At 41.6% G+C, this 17,870-nt stretch overlaps 1 protein-coding gene across 5 annotated transcripts in view; it reads right to left on the bottom strand.

Annotated features, from left to right (window-relative positions):
* Positions 1–2,680: 2,680 nt before the first annotated feature.
* The window catches only part of NFIA (nuclear factor I A), a gene marked incomplete at its 3' end in the record, with an annotated part of 352,385 nt that continues 337,195 nt past the window's right edge, over positions 2,681–17,870 (bottom strand). For all 5 annotated transcript variants that reach the window (XM_081144016.1, XM_081144015.1, XM_081144019.1 and 2 more), the window contains one exon: positions 2,681–10,023. In XM_081144016.1, the coding sequence (XP_081000142.1) occupies positions 10,006–10,023 (18 nt within the window). The remainder of the gene's footprint in view (positions 10,024–17,870) is intronic.

Genomic DNA, 17,870 nt, shown 5'->3' with positions numbered 1-17,870 from the left:
TGATGCAGGTGTTGGATGAAAGTTTTTCCAGAATTCACACCCAAATAGAAGACTGGAAATGACAAGTAAGAAGGCTTACGCCATCAGTGCCCTAAAAGAAGGCCTTCACCCTACAGTTTGGAACCACTTGTTTTTTTAGTTACCTCATTGACACAGCATTTAAGATGAGCCAGGTGGTTGCTAACCACTTTGCAAATGCTAATTCATGAATGTTCGCCAGAGCGAGGTACTTAGGTGCTGTCATTATTATTCCCATCATACCAATGGGGAAACTGAGGCACTTGCTAACACCACAGAGCTCATAAAATAAAGCCAAGTTTCAACCCAGGCAGCCTTGCTCCCGAGTCTGTGCTTTTGATGATATTGCCTTCACGCCAGGCCCTGTGCCTACACATGACCTGTTCTAGAATATGCCAATGAAGGAGTGGTCTTGCCTGTCATCCTGGTTTCTTAACTCCAAATAGTACTATTGGCCAGAGTAGTAACAGAAAGGTACCAACAGATTCTAACTTAAATTCTGAAGCATGGTTGTGTGAAATTGCTCTGTTCACTTAGGTCAGAAATGGGTTTTGAGGACTGACTAGCTTCTTGAGAGCTGTACTAATGAGAGAACATATTATGTTTAATGGCATAAATCACCTATAGCACTTGGCACATGAAAGAGCTCAATATACAGTAGCTATTAATACCCTAATTAATCTTTCTGATCTGCCAGCTCTCTCACCCCATCATGGCCCGCGGCCCAGGCGCACGTCCTCTGCTGCAGGAGCATTCTCACTGGCCTTCCACATCAGCCCATCCCTGCACTGCACACCCTTGCCTCCTTTCCTCAGGCGAATCTGTAATGATGTTCTCGAGCCTTCCCCCAGGGAGGGTTATCCTTCCTGGTCCCGTTGAATCAAGGCATGGACATGGGGTGTGCTCTGAGCAGAAAGGGGGGGGGTCCATCCCAGAAGGAACTGTTAAATACCAGTGCCTGCTTTGCCATGTTCGTTTCCCATCCAGCAATGGTCCAGTGGTAGCTGCTTTTCACCCTGGGTCCTAGAATAAGGAGATTCTGTATAGAGGCTCCAGCCATGCAAAATAACATGTAAACCTTTATTATTGTGAGCTGCGAAGATTTTAGGCTTGTGTCACAGCATAGGTCTAGCCTAATCTGACTGATACATGTTTCCTGATGCTCTCAGGGGTAGGAAAAAGTCCCTAATATGCTGCAAGGCCCTGCAGCCCTAAATGTCAAGCTTCACCTTGAATCATATTTCCTCCCTTTTCCTCTTCATTCAAACAGGCCTTCTCACTCCGCACAGGTGGCCAGCTCCGTGCTGCTACAGGCTCTGTACAGGCTGTTCCCTCTGCCCAGGGCATTCTCCTCCCCCCACCACACCGCTCCCCACCCTGCCCATTTGCCTGGTTAACTTCTACCTGTCCTCCTGGTCTCACCAGGCTTTCAAGGCAATGTGGATCCTTTATAGCCCGCATCACAACTCCATGCGTATCTTCCCTGCCGTTTATTTGAATAATACTGCTTTGCCCACTAGGCTGTATACTTTACAAGAACAGTTTCCCAGTCATTATTTATCTACTATCCTTAGCCCTTGGGATAGTTTTGGGCACATAATAGGTACTCAAAAATATTTACTGAATAAATAATTGAGTCAATATATTGTAGTGATTATTGGATGGAATTTAGAGCCAGACTCCTTAGATTAGAAGCCCACCTGTCATTTATTCATTGTATGACCTTGGATAAATTATTTAATCTCTCTCTGCCTTAGTTTCCTCACCTGTAAAATGGGAATGAAAACAGTATCCATCTCATAGGGTGGTTGTGAAGAATAAATGGGTTAAGATATACGTTCCGTTTACTTATTGTCTCTGGTTTCCAAGCTCATCCTTCTATACCCCGTTCTGTGAGGCTAGTAGTTTTCTCACTACATTTTCCAGACTTCCTTGCCAGGTGGCTGAAGTTAGATCTGGCCAGGAAGAGACACTGCCAGGAGCCTGGGTAGGAGGGGAGGGAGAAAAGGGACTTCTTTCTGGTTTCAGTTCCTGTCTGCAATGTGCCAGCAGCAGAGGAGGGAGGCAGCAGCCTCCAGCTTCTTCCAACCATCCCAGCACCCACCACACCTCTCTCCTCAGGGCTAATCCTGGCAGCTTTGTCCCACTCCCTGGTCCTATACCAGCTGCCCCACAACCTCTCAGGGTCTGAGTACCAACCGGGTGGTGCCCCCACCCCCATGGTGACCCCTCTCAGTAAAGATCCAGGTATCAGCTATATGGGGTCCCTCCTTGGAGTCCCTAGGTTCTGGTAACCCAACCTTTCCCTTTTGTTCCTCCAGCTCCAGGAGTGGTGGTTGTATCTCATATCTGGGCTACATCAGAGCCCCCTGCTGGAAAACCTACTGGATCCATTCCTGATTCCTGATTGGGCCCACCTGACAGGGTATCTAAAGCACTTAGAACAAAATATCAGGCACATACTAAACAGTGGTGAGTGTAAAGTCTCATATTCATCTAACTAGGTGAAAAAAACCAACAGCACTGCCCATCAGAACTCTGTGCAGGGTGAGACGTATCTGATGATGCGGACTCCATGTTGCAAAAGATCTCCAATCCATGCCCATCTCAAACTCCACCACCCAGGCATGATTTAAAGAAAATGATGACACAGCTTCCATAGCATTAGCAATTTTTTATTTTTCCTTTTTTGTTGCATAGGAAATGCAGTACTTGCTTCCAGTAATTGTATTGTAATGTGAGAAGGTGGTAGCACTAATGGTTGAATACAAGAGTTAAACTAATCCACACCAGCTCAAAAACCTGTGGAGATTTAGTTGAATAAGAATGGACGCCCACAGTGATTCTCAACCAATTACAAATTTTCACAGAACACAGTAAAACTAAAAGGCTAACCATGAGAGTCAATACAAGTCATCTAGAGGCACAGGGGGCCCGGCTCATAGAAACAAATGTTAAACCGAGTTATTAACACGGGAGTGTTCAGTTTCGCAACCCAGCTCTTATGGGAAGTGCTCAATCCCTTCCCCCCAAATTTGAAATGTGAAACCGAGATATCTTGAATGGACAGACTTCCAAGGGTGGTGGGAAATGTCCCCAGTAAACTTTGCTCTGGGTAAGAGGTCAGGGCTGTAGGGGAGTAGGAGTGGCACTTGCCTTTGACAGTCTTCCTTAAGGACCTCCTAGAACCTGATAAAGCTCTGGCTCTAGGTCTAGTTCACATCTCAGTGGGGACACGACCAAATGCCTCCACCGGACCAAATGCCTCCACACTGTGCAGAGGAAGAGTGGAGCAGGCAGCTCTCAAATCTCCATCCCTAAGGAGCCAGTGGCTTTGTGACCGTGGGTTGAGATATTAAAAAAAAGTGCTAATTTATGGACTACTACTAAAATAGTAATAAAAAAAAACCCAAATAGAATCAAAGGGGGAAAAATACACTTTTGTCATTTTGAGAAGCTGAACATTGAAACAGCAGGATAAACAGCCCAACTTGATGGACATCATTTGTTGTTAGAACCACTAGAGATACAAAAAAAGGTCACACACTATGGCCCGGGGACCATTTTCCACCATGGAGGGGCTCTGGTTGAATTAGAGGTGGCACTCCCACCATACACTCTTGTGGTCCAGACACATTTTGGAAATTAGGTTTTTTTAATTTAACAGTGTGAGGGGTCCACATGTGAAACTCATGATGCCTGGTACACAGCAGGCCCAGCCTCCCACGCTGCTGCCTCCGGTGCTCATGTTCAACTGCAGGTGCTCACCCTTATCTTTCTGGGCCTTTCTGGTTTCTATTTCCCATTTCCCTGTCCCCTTATGTAACCCTTTGGGGCATAACACACAGATGGGTGCTCATTTAGGGAAAAAAAATGAGGTGAAATTTAGAAATTTATTCAATTTGGAGAGTAGTTTCAAATTGAGACCAAAAAAGTATATTTAAAAAATCCCGTGTTAATAGCAAATTTCTTTTTCTTATGAATCGGGCCCAAAGTTTGTACAGTTTTGTTTTTGAAGAAAATATTGCAACTGTGCATGAAACTAAATAGCCACGTGATTTCTTAAAGATTTTTTTTTTGTTTTTTTCTTTTCACATGAGGAAGTCTGGTGTGAAGACAGATCAAGCATGGGTACCTGGCTGAACACTGTCCATTAAGAGAACGCTCGGGATCAGCAGAGCTTCGGTCGAGGGTCAAGGAAAACGTCCCTCTCTTGGAAATGTTCTGAGTGTCTTTGTAGCAGAGTTCTTGAAATTCAAATGTTCGTTTTTAGACAAAAGCCTCGCCAGGGACTGATTTCTGAAATCAAGCACCCATGCTTGTCCCCCTAGGAAAGAAAAAGGAAACAAAAGAACGAAAACAAAAACAAAAACACAAGTAATACTGAATTTAAGTAAATGTTTACCTCCAAAATACTGAAAACAGTCGAAATCAAGAAAAGACAGAATTTGCGTTCTCAGTGAAATACCTTTAAACCTAGCTGACAAGAACCGAGTCGGAAAAAAAGACTAACATAACTCTGAGTAATATTCATACAGTTCACTAAGCATTATGGAATAGCATGCATTAATATTGTACGGTTATTTTACATCACCTATACCAGAAGGTCCTGACTGACAGACAGCGAAGGCTACCGGTGTAGAAAAATCTTACTTCAGAAGAGCAATATAATACAGATTTCACAGGCACTACATTTTAATATATCAGGTATTATGCTGGTTTTCTTATAATTCTTTCTGTCCTAAAGCTGGCATTATAACAATGACCAAAAAGGCAAGGATTGAAGTAAACGGAAAGTAGATACCAAAGTTGATATAGTTTTTTTTCTTCAGATAGATTAGTGCATAGTTGTCATGCAGATAAACACTGCTATGCATTTACACTGTTGGAAAGCAGAGTGAATTGAGCCCGAGTTGTCACATTGGTGTAAATCATGTTGTCAGCCTGTAATAGCACCATGTAATGGATTTGCATGAAACATTAAATTGATTTCAGAACTGGTGACGCAGAATTCACTACAGTTAAGTGCTATGGAATAGCGTCAATGTTACCTGCTATATATCAAAGCAATTTTCATCCCACTGCTTTTTTGTTTTTAATTGGGAAAAATGAAAGGAAAACATACACGACACTAATTAGACGAATGCACAGCCTTGGACGTGGAGAAGGCAGAGCGGGTTGACTGTCAAACAGTAAATACATGCATTGACTTCAGGACGAAATTGGCCTTGGGAGCCGGTTTGAACGAAAGCTCTGCCGGTGGGCAGCGTGGCTTTCTGAGACCGTCCAAGGACAGGTCTTGGAGGGTAGGAGGTGAGGTGCCACTGAAGCTCTCCTTACATGACCATGCCAGTGTGTTTTAAATTTGTTCTGTGGAGGCCTGCTACCAGGAAACAAAGAAAAAATGAAGGAAAGAAAGAGATAGAAAACGAGAGAGAGAGAGAGAGAGAAAGAAAGAGAGAAAGAGAGAGATGACAGAGAGAGAGAAACCACCACTACCACCACCGACAAAAAGAGATTTCCAGAGACATGATGCAAAGTACATTAAATGACATTCTTAGAACCCCCCTCCCAAAAAAATACAAGGAAGAAATGTTTTCCTTAATCCAAATCTCTTCAGTACTTCATGACAGTTACTACAGAATGCAAAGCATCTGGGAATAAGGGGTTGGAAGGGGAAAGAGCAGCTCTTGACCGGGGATTTGCATGCTCCGGCTGCCTGTCGCCATGACTCTGGAAAGCTTGGAGTCCTTTACCCCTGAACTGTGAGAGAGTGAGGAACACAGGTGTCAGGGAGTGTCCCTGCCAGCTTGCCCAGTGGCCCACACCTGACTGAGGGGGGTGGGGAGGAGCTGGCACTACATAGCTGTTGTGCCGGGGTGTGAAGAAACAGAAGAGTTCAAACCTCATAGGAAAGAAAAAGCCTCTGGGACGGACAGAGTGGCATCAGGGAGAGGCCTCTGCCCACGAGTGATCTGAAAAGGAGCATTTTAGTGGCAGGGAGATGGATGGGCTACAAAAAAAAACACAAAAAAAACACACAGAAAAATGATTAAGATTTAGTGTTTGTGCCTCTGACTTCAGTTCCCAAAGAAAAAACATGGAGAGTGACTTGAGGAACTTATCTTTGCCAATATTTTTAATGCCATTTGACGGAAGAGAAAAAATTCAATGTGTCTCAGAATCGAGGGCAGGGCCTCCCAATGCTGAGAGCCCTCAGTCTGTCAGTCTACACCCGGTCCCAGCTCTTCCTCAGATTTCGCTTGGCTTCTAATCTAAGAAGGTAAACACGTGGACTGTTGGTGTTTCTTTTTTCCTGCTTGATCACCACTGAACTACAGTTTCCTGCTGCTTTCTGGACAATGAAACATGAACAAAAATGTAACTTAGTGTATTTAATACTTAACCCCTGTTCATTTCCACCCTAGACTGCCTCCCTAATGTTTTAAAGCCTTTAAAACATTTTTTTCCTGCAAATCTGTTCAGAGTTCCCTAATTTTAGCTTCATCAAACTTAATACAACAAAATACCTTCAAAAATACAGCATACCTGTAACGTCCATTTACAATGGTTTTTCAGTAGACCTACACTTCTCAAGCATAGGAATATGCTATACCATTGAGAGAAAAAAATAACTGTATTTAAATACTTACAAAAAAAAAAAAAGGAAACAGGAAAGTTTTAAACTTAAATCCAGTTCCCAAAGGGGGGCGGGCGGGAAAGAAAGAAAAGCAATTCTATGAACGCTGCCTTTATAATGAACAATTGGAAGTTTCACTAGGCTAATTTGACAGAAATTTTTCCTCATTTAAACAACATTACAAAAGTCCTGCATTATAAAATAGGGTAGAATAAATCAGTGTAATCAATAAAACTATACAACAATACAAATTACATATCTTCTGAGTGGGCAGTTTATTCTCTCTCTTTGCAGTCATGACTACAACATGCTCACTAAAAACAACTAAAACTGCCCAAACTATTGCTTAGTTTGTTTTGTTTTTAAAAAAAGGGTGCAATTTTATTGTATATACAACCAATTTACTGGTAATACCTTGGCTTATCGCAAGGTTCTGACAAAATGTTTGTCTAGGCTTTTTCCCTTCACTGTGAAGCACTGAAAGCTGCTATTTTTTTCTTTTTTTTTTTCCTTTTTTCTTTTTTTTAGTGCACATATGTCATAATAAAGTAATGCCCAGCTAAGTGCTCTAGGGGAAGGCAAAGTATGCTGGCTGGCTAGAGGAAGTGACACCATATACTGACAACCACACCGGACAACAGCGCCAAACGACTATTCAACCACTTATCAGACACATATGAAAATCCAAAATGTTTTATTTTATTTTTTTTTCCTTAAATAGAGATAACCAGTAAACAATTTTCAGAACTTGGAAGTTTAAAAACGTGCATATAAAAATGGGCATTATATACTTTTTATTGAATGTGGATTGACTGCAGTCTGCTAAGAAAAATGGGGTGTGGGAGCTGAAGAAAAAGGAAGTTGTCTTTTTTTTTTTTTAAGGCTTGCTTGTGAAAGGAACAGTTGTAAAAACAAAATTGCTTGAAGCAGGGTCAGCTTAGTGCTTCACAGTTTGACTGCTTCTCTAAGAGGAGCCCTTCCTGCGCACGTGCATTCAAAAATCACAACAAAAGTACAAAGACAAACACCTAAAACACACTGCGTCAAGTGCAGCACCGACTTTGGTCAAATAAAAAAAATAAAAGAAAAATTAATCATCGCTAAGCTTTTCTACACGATATAAGCAGGTATTGCATATTTTCATATATCTGGGGGGGGAATAAAGGAAGACTCCAAATAAATTGTAAAATGCAGCAACATCCAAAATACTGATATTCTAAGCATCTACAGATCTCAGAATAGCACTGCCACTGACCACAGAGGACAATAAAGACTACTCCTATCTGCGGAACAACTAACTTTCTACTTAGTTCTAGATGTTGAAACTGACAATGGCTGACATAAAAGTCACATTTACAAAAAGTGTCTCCAAATGCTTGACTAGGGAAAAACCCCTTTCAAATAGAGGAGCATGTGCAACAATTCCACAAATAATCGCTATCCAGGGCAAGGCACATTGATATGGAATTTTTGTTTTCGTGCAAATTAAGGAAAAAAAACAAAACAAAACAACATTGTTTTGGGGGGGAAAGATGAGGAGCAAAGTGTCTTCCCAAGAATTTCAGTTACTTGATTGTATAGGACAGTAGTAGAGCCCTTCTGAAGGGCTGGAAAACATAGTTTAAAGGCAAGTGCCTAGAGTAGGGATTACAATATTGTGTCTTAATGCACTCTACTTTATCCTACATTAACTATATAAAAATTAGTTACTAACACTAGAACATGCAGAGACTTTCTCTGATCAGCAGGGCTTGCCAACCAGAACGTATATATATGTATAGTATAGGAAATCTTCTTGAAGTTGCATGGGAAGCAAAGGGGTGCTTCACTGTCTGGTAGAAAAATCACTTGCACTTTTTTTTGTTATTATTTTTTTTGTTGGTTTTTTTAAATGTTTTTTTTACATAAGATACAGGACATTTGGGGGTGCAAACTTTTTGTTTCCCTAACAAGTACCCTTGATCTGAATGGGCACCAGCATTTGTGTCAGTATTGGTTTCATTATTATTATTATTATTATTTTCCCCATAGCCCAGTTCAGGGGCGCAAAGGTCTTTAAATTTCTGGACAATCTCTGGTACAATGAAGTGTCTGATAACTGATAAATCCTATGTTGCCGGATACATGTAAAAATTTTCAGAATTGGCATAATCCATTATAAGTGACTTCTAGCTTATGAAATTAACAGATACCATGATTTCATTTTAGTTATGTGCTTTGATAACAGAAAATAATTAGCATTTAATGTAGTTAACATATTGTGGTAAAAGCACCATTAGATTTGTTTTTTTGTTTTTTTTTTTTAAATTTTCCGTCAGTTTTTAAAGGGATACAAGTTTAACAATAAAAAACATAAAAAGCAAAAATAGCTCCCCTTTTTCTTGCAAGGCTGTTTTTTACCCCGATAATTTAGAGTCCTGGGGTGGAAGGACTTGAAAAACAAAAATAGAATTTTCAACAATCTCTATCTTACAAAGATATTTAGCTATCCAATGAAATTGCACTTTCTCAATTCAAAATTCGATTGTTTTGATTGATTCCTGTCAGTTTCTGTCAAAACAGACCATCTTCCCCATTTCCATGTGAATTTGTGTGTCATTGTTGAAATTGTTGAAAAAAATGCTTTTTTTTTCTTTTTAATGTAAGTGCAGCATTTCAAAACTTTTAAAAAACTGAATAGTAGTAGTAGTTTGCCATTTTCGGAATTGTTCTGCAACGTGAGTGGGTTCACTGTCCTTGAGGGCCATGTTATAGATTGAACTGCTGACTGCCGAACCAAACCAAGCTCAAAGAAAAAAGAACAAAGGAACATAACTGCATTCTCTTTTTCCAATATGTTACAGAAAAACATTGCCCTTTGACTGTCCCGTCAGTTATATTTTGCAGATCTCAGCTACTACAAAAGACTTAGTTCTCCATGTGCCTCCTGATCGCTCAGGGAGGCTCACGCCCATGTGGGTAAATTCATGAAATACTGCGAAACAGCCAGGCTCCGTAAGGAAAGTGCGCCACAGCAGGAGTCAGAGCAAGGGCAGACCTCCTCCAGCCACACCACCTCATGCTCACGCTACCACGAACACACTTCAAATGTTACAAAGCCCAGCCATTTCCAGCACCATATGAGAAAATTACAACAGTCCCTAAAGTAGTTAAAAAAAAAAATCCCAAAAGGTTATGGCCTTTGCTGTTTGACCATAGTGCTCGCTGTTTCCATGTACAAGTTGATTTGAGTCTCCCCTTCCACTGACAGTGAAGTTGTAACCGCGCTGGGTTGAGGATGCGTCCATGTTACAGAGTTGAGAAGGGGTCAGGTGGTCTGTCTGGTGGATGGTGGGACACTTCAACTTTTATCCCAGGTACCAGGACTGGAAGAGAAAAGGGAAAGTACAGTTAGAGGTATAATCTAGAAAATAATGTATTTAGAAGTTTTCCTTCCAACTGTGAAATCAGGATCTACATTAGGGATAAAGGGGGATTCCCCAAGAAAAGTAAAGGAATGGCAAACAGTAGTAAATCTTGTGACACTGAAACTGATCTTATGCCTCTAAAATTGAAATTCAGTGTCACTGGGGTTTGCTAATGTTCTGAGTGTGTCTTACAAAATAAAGTATTTATGTCCACTTGAAATACATATACAGGTCTTGTAGTCTGGTGGGGACAGCTATAGGAGAGCAGGAAACTGGATCATCTTGTTTTTCATGGAATCCTCAGTGCCTAGTACAGTGCCTGCAATAGAAGGTTCCCAACAAAGAAGAGTTGATGGAATGAAGAATGGGTAAGGGGAGAGGTTTCATGTGGTGAGAATATCTACTCTGATGATTTCTACAACATCTATTGAATGAGATGCAGGCACTGAAGATGTTACTGGTGCATTCTCTTAAGAGGCACAGATGATCACCAGTGATATAAGAATAATGAATTCCTTTATGCACCCCTATGTTCTTTGCAGCACTATCTCCAACAGCCAAGATACGGAAGCAATCCCAGTGCCCATCAACAGACGAGTGGATAAAAAGCTGTGTTACATATATTCAATGGAATACTACTCAGCCATAAAAAAGAATGAGATCTTACCACTTGTGACAGCATGGACGCACCTAGAGGGTATTATGCTCAATGAAATAAGTTAGTCACAGAAAGACAAATACCATATGATTTCACTTATATGTACATTCTAAGGAACAAGATAAATGAAAAAACAAAATTGAAACAGACTCATAGACATAGAGAGCAGGCTGGGGGTTGCCAGCGGGGAGGGGGCTTGGGGGACTGGGTGAAAAAGGTGAAGGGGTTAAGAAATACAAATTGGCAGTTATAAAACAGTCACAGGGATGTAAAGTACAGCACAGGGAATATAGTCAATAATATTGTGATAACTATGTATGGTGCCAGGTGGGTACTGGAAGTATCGATGGGAACACTTTGTAAGTATATGATTGCCTAACCACTATGCTATATACCTGAAGCCAATACAAAATAATATTGAAAGTAAACTGTAATCGAAAACACTGTGATACAAGAATAAGAAGGCAAAGTGGGAAAAGTGCTGTACTGAGTCCTAGGTGGTACAAGTCACAGCAGCTCTCTTATACTGTTTCCTTATATGTGCATAAGGTAGATTTAATGATGTGAAATACTCCTTCCAGCTCAACATGTCTAAAATAGTGTTTTCAAAAATGACATATAATAATCAAGTGGTATCAAGATTTCACCCTATTAGCTACCATGATGCACCAAGGGGGAAAAAATGAGACCACTGCATAACCCTCATTCATGTTTTTGTTCATTCAACATTTATTTAGAGCCTTCTCTATGCCTGCCGGGCCCAGTTACCATTTCCTTTCATAAATCTTAGGTGGTTAGTTTGGGGCAATAGTTTGGTTATACCTCAATTTATATACTGGCATATCTTTCTCTGTTAGCTAAACAAAGTGACCAATTACGGTTTAATACCTGAGTCAGTGTCTCAAGTGAAATAAAAAAGTACATCGCTTTGGCCAACTTTTCTCTAGAGATACCCTGTCAAATTCACTACATTTATCATTATTCACAGAAACATCATCAACTTCTAGTGAAAGCAGATGCTTCTAAAATCTCTTGAATTGACAGGATCAAGAAAGGGTTACACTGGGGTTGATCTGGTCAGATGGAGGCTCATTCATATCCAAGAGATTCAATTAGGTAAAGTAAGGACTTATTTGATCCCCAGGATAAATGGCAAAATGATAGCTATGTGGAGGTTGGTATAAAATTTCCTGGTCACACAAGCCACCTTTGATTTCCAGAGGACTTGAAAAAAACCTAACCCTAAACCGAAAAACCACTCATCCTGTATACTTTGAGATGTACTTCACTGACCACATGCTTTGAGGAAGACAATGAAGCCTCTTGTGTCCTGAAAGGAAATCATCCTGGCAAATGCACACGGCCTAAATCTAGCTGGACAAAAGGAAGGAGAGGGAGCGAGAAAGCAGAAGGGAGGCAAACTCCAAACTGTCTTTTCGTAGGCTCTCCTAAGAGCTGACTGCTATCCACCTGAGAGCCGAGAACTCTCTTTAACAAAACAGTCTCAAACTTTGGGTACTGCGAGTAATGCTTACAATTTCTGTTCGCACACTTTCTAATCAGTTGTGAAATTCCGGACTTAACTCTGATACTGCATTAGTAGTTCTTAAGGCCAACGCCTGGGACCCAGTGAGTCAGCAGGGGGAGCAGTTTTCCACACCACAGTTTCTGGGCGCAACCTCGGTGCACTACAAAAATCTGCAGTGCCTCTGCACTTCTCTTAAAAAGCAAAGCGGAAAAAAAAGTTTCTTCACACATCTTACTATTCAGTGTGCCTTGCCGACAAGGTTACCCCAGAGCAGCTCTGTAATCCTTCACTGAAATAGGCTTTATTGATTGCTCTGGTCTATTGTTCTCTTTTCAAGTCCCCCAAGTTCAAGTTCATCCTGGTGTTACATCATGTCTGGTTGCTAAGAGCAACCAGACAGACCCAGACGTGACTATCATTAGCAAGAAACCCTCTGCTCTCCTCCCACCAACCTTCCAGTGGCTCTGACGTAGCAGGCCCACTGCAAACACATTGAAGTATTTATTCTGCCTAATTTATGACCTACACAGCAAGCAAGACCCCCACTCCAAAAACCAACACTGTTGTATATTTAATTAATCTGTCTTTCTCTGGCACTTGGGAAAGTTAGACAAAGGACTAATTATTGTGTTTCACTCTCCACACTTTTCCTTTGGGGGGTGAATATTTGCATGGGAAAGAAAACTACAAGGCCCAGCATTGCCCCCCGCCCCCTTTTCTTTTTGCCCTATTGACATTTCATGAAATACTTTAGCTGCTTAAGGGAATTAGAAAAAAAAAGCGATGTGAATGTTACTCCTTTGGAGTTGGTATTCAGTAACACAAATCAACTCATGGCATGTTTAAATTTAAATGCTAACCACACACTCTCAGAGTTACTTTAAAGGTTAGTTTTTAATCAATAGAAGTTGCTGACTCCGGGTTTTTGAGCTGCGCACTGCAGCTCTTGGGCTTTTGTCTAACGTTAAAGCTTTCAAACTTTTTTTTTTCCTTGAGATGATTTTAGCAATGATTTGCAGACACAGAAGGCTATTGTGCTCAGACCAGCAACATGTCAATAGAGGAGCGAGCTGCCCTGTGGTGGGGTGTCAATATGACTCCTGAAGGCTTGGGTTGGGGGTCTTTAATAACCCGTGAAAAAAACTTAATTAACCCTTTCAGGCCCAAACCAAAACCTATTCTTAAACTTGTTCACTCCTGTAATTTGACCATTAGTACTTATTTCAACAGCACACTAATCTTCACGACAATTAACCCAGCTACTTGACCAAGGCTTTCCAGAATGGGAAGCCAGTCGGTTAAGGGAGCCACATGGAGAATTTTTTTTTTTTTTTAAATGAAGTCCCTGATTAAATCATTAATTTGCAGAGATGGCAGATAAACAGTTATAATAATAATAATAACAAATATTCACCCACATCACAGACTTTTCTCATGATCAGTTTGTAGCTGAAGACAGTCCTGATTCTATTATAATGAGTGTGATAGTTGCACATTTATATAAGCCACTCAATTTCTATAAACTTCCATGATTGGAAAAAACCATTTATCTCGTGATATTTTCTTATAAAATTCATTATGCAAGCAGTGCAAGTTTCCAAACATTCCTTGAAGACCCATTCTGAGCACTTTCCTCTTGGGTCATACAAGAAAAATATGAAAGAAATCTGAGATTGTTAAATTTTTGGGGCTGAGTAGCAAATCGCTAGGAAAATGTTGCCACATTAAACAGAATTCATTTACGGAGAGTCAAAAAATTGTCTTCAGCCGTTTACTGACATAAGCTTAGATTTCATATGGTTTCTGCCTTCATACTTTATAGCCCCTTCACCTAACCTGCTGTATCCAGATGGACTACAAAGGAATCTCTGTCCCTTATCTGCAGTGAGTCCCAATATTACAATACAATATAGGATGATGTTATCTCAATACATTTACATTAAGGAAGTAAACACAGGGCTTTGATCTATTTTTTCCTTGGGAACAGGCAGCTACAGTTGTTTTGGAGGTCCATAAATCCATACTCCCACAAAGACTCCAGTTAAGCAAAATTACTCTGTTACACTCACAATTTCTATAGTTTGGGATGTGCTGGCTGGGAGGGAAGGGGTAATTGTCCTCTCTCGGTGTTCAAGGTGAAACATCAAAAGAAATCTGCAGTCCAGGACCAGAGCTCAGCTTTCCTTTTCTCCAGTCAAATGAAGAAGTAATCTCATCAGGTTGGAAAGTGCTGACTAAGGATTTAATAAAGTGCCTGCAGATGTGGCGTCTCTAAGGTATTCAACTCATGTAATGCAAAACAGCTCCACACTGAACATGCTTATAAAATTTCATTTAACCATTGCAGCGCGACTTTTTTTTTCGTTCTCTGAGGAGTTTTGTCACACTTTCCGCCCCTTAATTTACAGCTCCATGAAAGTTCGAATCCCATTCTGCCAGGATTCTGGAATATTCACAGTAGTCAGGTTTTATGAACCATAAACAAATTCTATCTGGCTGCATCCGAAACAGGAAGCCTGAAACGGCAGTAGGTACCTTTGACAGTGGCGGTCACTTTCCTTTCTTATGCACATGGAGAGCAATTAGGAAACTGAGGCTATTTTCCACCTTTTGGTCATGAGGTTGCTGAGGAAGACTCAGCTCCTTAGTAACAACAAACATTCGAATAACAACTTTTTAAAAGGCCTGTTGTAAACCCTTTCACTCAGAGGGCCGGATGTATATTTTAGCAACAAAAGGAAATACAAGTCTGTTTGAGATAGCTATATTTTACTTTGACCAAAAAAAAGGACAGGGTGCTGGGGGGGGGGGGGGACGACAACGACGGGACAGACTGTGACCCAGCAGAATCTGTTTTTCAAATTAAAAAGTTAAACAAAAGACCTCAAGGGCAAAGTTGAACACTGCGGAAGGAGGTTGTTAATGTGGAATCCAGAACTGGGTGTGACACTTTGCTTTCTTCTCCAGGCAAGGTGGGTTATTTAAGGACATTCACACCCGGAGGCCTCGGCCCCTACTCCCCAGCAGGCCTGACTCTCCGTCAGCCACTGAACAGTGTGCTGCTGACCAGTGCTGCGCGCCTGGCGGTCACCATTTTGACTTCTCTCTTGAGGAGATTCAATCTCTGCTGGATCACACGAATCCAGTTAGTCATTTTTGGCTTCCTGCTCTTGTTTGGATGAGCTAAAGTCCACTGTTCAGTCCAAATGAGTTGTCCTTGGCAAATCAGCCTAAAGCCTGGTAGCCTCCTGGCCCCCTTCCAATACAATGGAAATGTTCAGGGCCTCCAGTGCACTTCCGGTTTCTCACATTAGCATACACCAGTTTGGAGCATTTATTTCTGCTCATTCAACAAATTTTAGGAGCCTTCTGTATGCTCGGCGCTCTATATGTGATAAAGTCTGGGGATATGATGAGTACAATAGGGTACCTGCTCTTAAGGAGTTGTTTGGAAAGAGGGTGCTGGATTTTAGACTTCTAGACTTCAAGGTTCCAGGCACCCTGCTTTTCTCACAGTGGGGTCTTTATAAACTCATGCTGACCGATGAGGTTGAGCATCCAATGTCTGAGGGACCCAGGACTGAGTCCCACTTTTTCCATGGACTAGTTGTGCGACTGTACTAGCTGTGTGTCCTTGGGCCCAAAGGATATCTGTGAGGACCATTCTGCATTACAGGAGAGGAAAGAGGTTTTTTTTATACTGGTTTCTTCTTAAAAAGGTGACATGCTGTACACAGGTGTCAGTTATTGGTATTGCCAGCCACAGGCTTTGATCTCTGCAGTCATTTTTCTTGTCTGATTTTGTTAATTAAAGAAAGCCCGTTTTCAATAACGCTAAACCAAGACTTGTTTATTGTACAGGAAACTATTAAAACGTTAATGGGCTGTGATTGGCCAGGCTTACCTTTGTGGCCTTATCTTTTCACCGCTTGTACTCAACACTTGCACTGTTTTAAACTTCTTCCAGATCCCCCGAAGCCAAATGCCTTCTCCCTGCTGGGCCTTGGCATGGCTGTGCCCCTCTCCTTGGCTTTGTTAACACTTGCTAGTCCTGGCCTTCTCAGATGTGCAGTCCCTTCTTCCAAGGGGGCCTTTCTCTAGGCCTTTAGTCCTAAGGTTTACCTCTGTCACAGTCACTGAACTGTAATTACCTGTTTTTCTACTCAAGAAAACTGACTATCTTCTTGCATGTGGCATCCCCAGTGTCTTGCCCAGTGGCCAGCATACAGTAGGCACTTAATAAATACTGTTGAATAAAAAAAGGGAGGAAGAAACACACTGTCTCCAGGACTCCTGAGCCTGGTGCAGTTACCCCACAAGGCCTTCAGATGGCTGATTTCAGGCACTACTGTGCCACATCCATGCTCATGCGACATGTCCATGTCTCCCTGAACAAAACACAGGTTTCCACGAGGCACCCCAGGCAGCTCTGACTGAAGAACTGTTGCAACAGGGCCAACTGCGGCCAACTGCGTCAGTAGCATGTGCGATAGTTTTGTAACATGGCCTGCTGCCTACTTTCTACAAGCACAGAGGAGTTGTCCAAACCACCGCTCCCTGGAGAGTGACCGTGCTGCTCCCGGCCAAGACCTCCGTTTGGTTCAAACCTCAAGATGGGAAAACACTAATATTTTTACCCAATAAGCCATCCAGCACCTCCAAACCTTGAGAGCACATACACAATCCAATTACTCTGACTTGTTTCAAAGTCTGACTCTTTCATTGTATTCCAACTTACCCTAGTGTAGGCCTCACCATCCATCAAGCACATTTTTTTGGGTCTCCCTTTATATATTCATCTAATGTAAACTGAAGACTTCTGAATTAAAAATTGCTCACTGGCTCATTCACCCTTGCTCTGCAGACCTGCTGGAGGGCTGTATGCATAGTGGTAAAAGCTAGGGCTCTGGAGTTCCAGTTAACAGAATTCCATCATTTAACTAGTACACTGTTGTGTACTAGTTCCTAAGTGATCCTAGGCAAGTTAGTTAGCACGTCTGTGTCTCAGTTTTAGACTCAGTGAAATGGAGGTAACAACTTTATCAGGTTTTATGGGGATTCAGTGAGCTAATGCCTAGATAGAGGTAAGTAGCAAAAACCACAGAGCCAGGGTGGATGGATTTTCCTACTATCAAATGTGCACAGGGCCGATGGTCCACATGAGATCCAAGGACGGCCAGTTCCTTTGGAAAGTAATTGCTCGACAAGGTGGCTTTCTCTTACTTAATGATATAATTTCTTAGTTAAAAGTAGCAGCTGCGTCAGTTCCATCTCCCCAGTGGCAAGAGAAAGTTCTTGAGAAAATAAAAATCTGTCTTTAATTGCGGTATTAAAATCAGAGCGGCGAAACCAACCACACAAAAGGAATTGGCTCGAGTTTATGAAAGGCATTTGGGCCCTTGCCTTGCAAGGCTAAACTGCACGCCTTGGGAATGGGGGGGGCGGGGGAGGGAGGGGGAGTAGTCAGGCAACCAAGTGGGACAGAAACAATCCTATTTTGGTTTTTGTTAGTGAATGGCATACTACATAGATCAGAGACTTCTTATAAAATACAAACCCCCACTGTACACAAAGCACAGGAAAATGTGAGGAGAAAAAGGGAAAAACTAAAAGCAGCTT

The sequence above is a fragment of the Miniopterus schreibersii genome (assembly GCF_964146895.1).
Source record: "Miniopterus schreibersii genome assembly, chromosome: 8".
In the NCBI taxonomy this organism is placed as follows: domain Eukaryota; kingdom Metazoa; phylum Chordata; class Mammalia; order Chiroptera; family Miniopteridae; genus Miniopterus; species Miniopterus schreibersii.
Note: the sequence above shows the minus strand (reverse complement) of the source record. Positions and strands in the feature narration are given on the sequence as shown.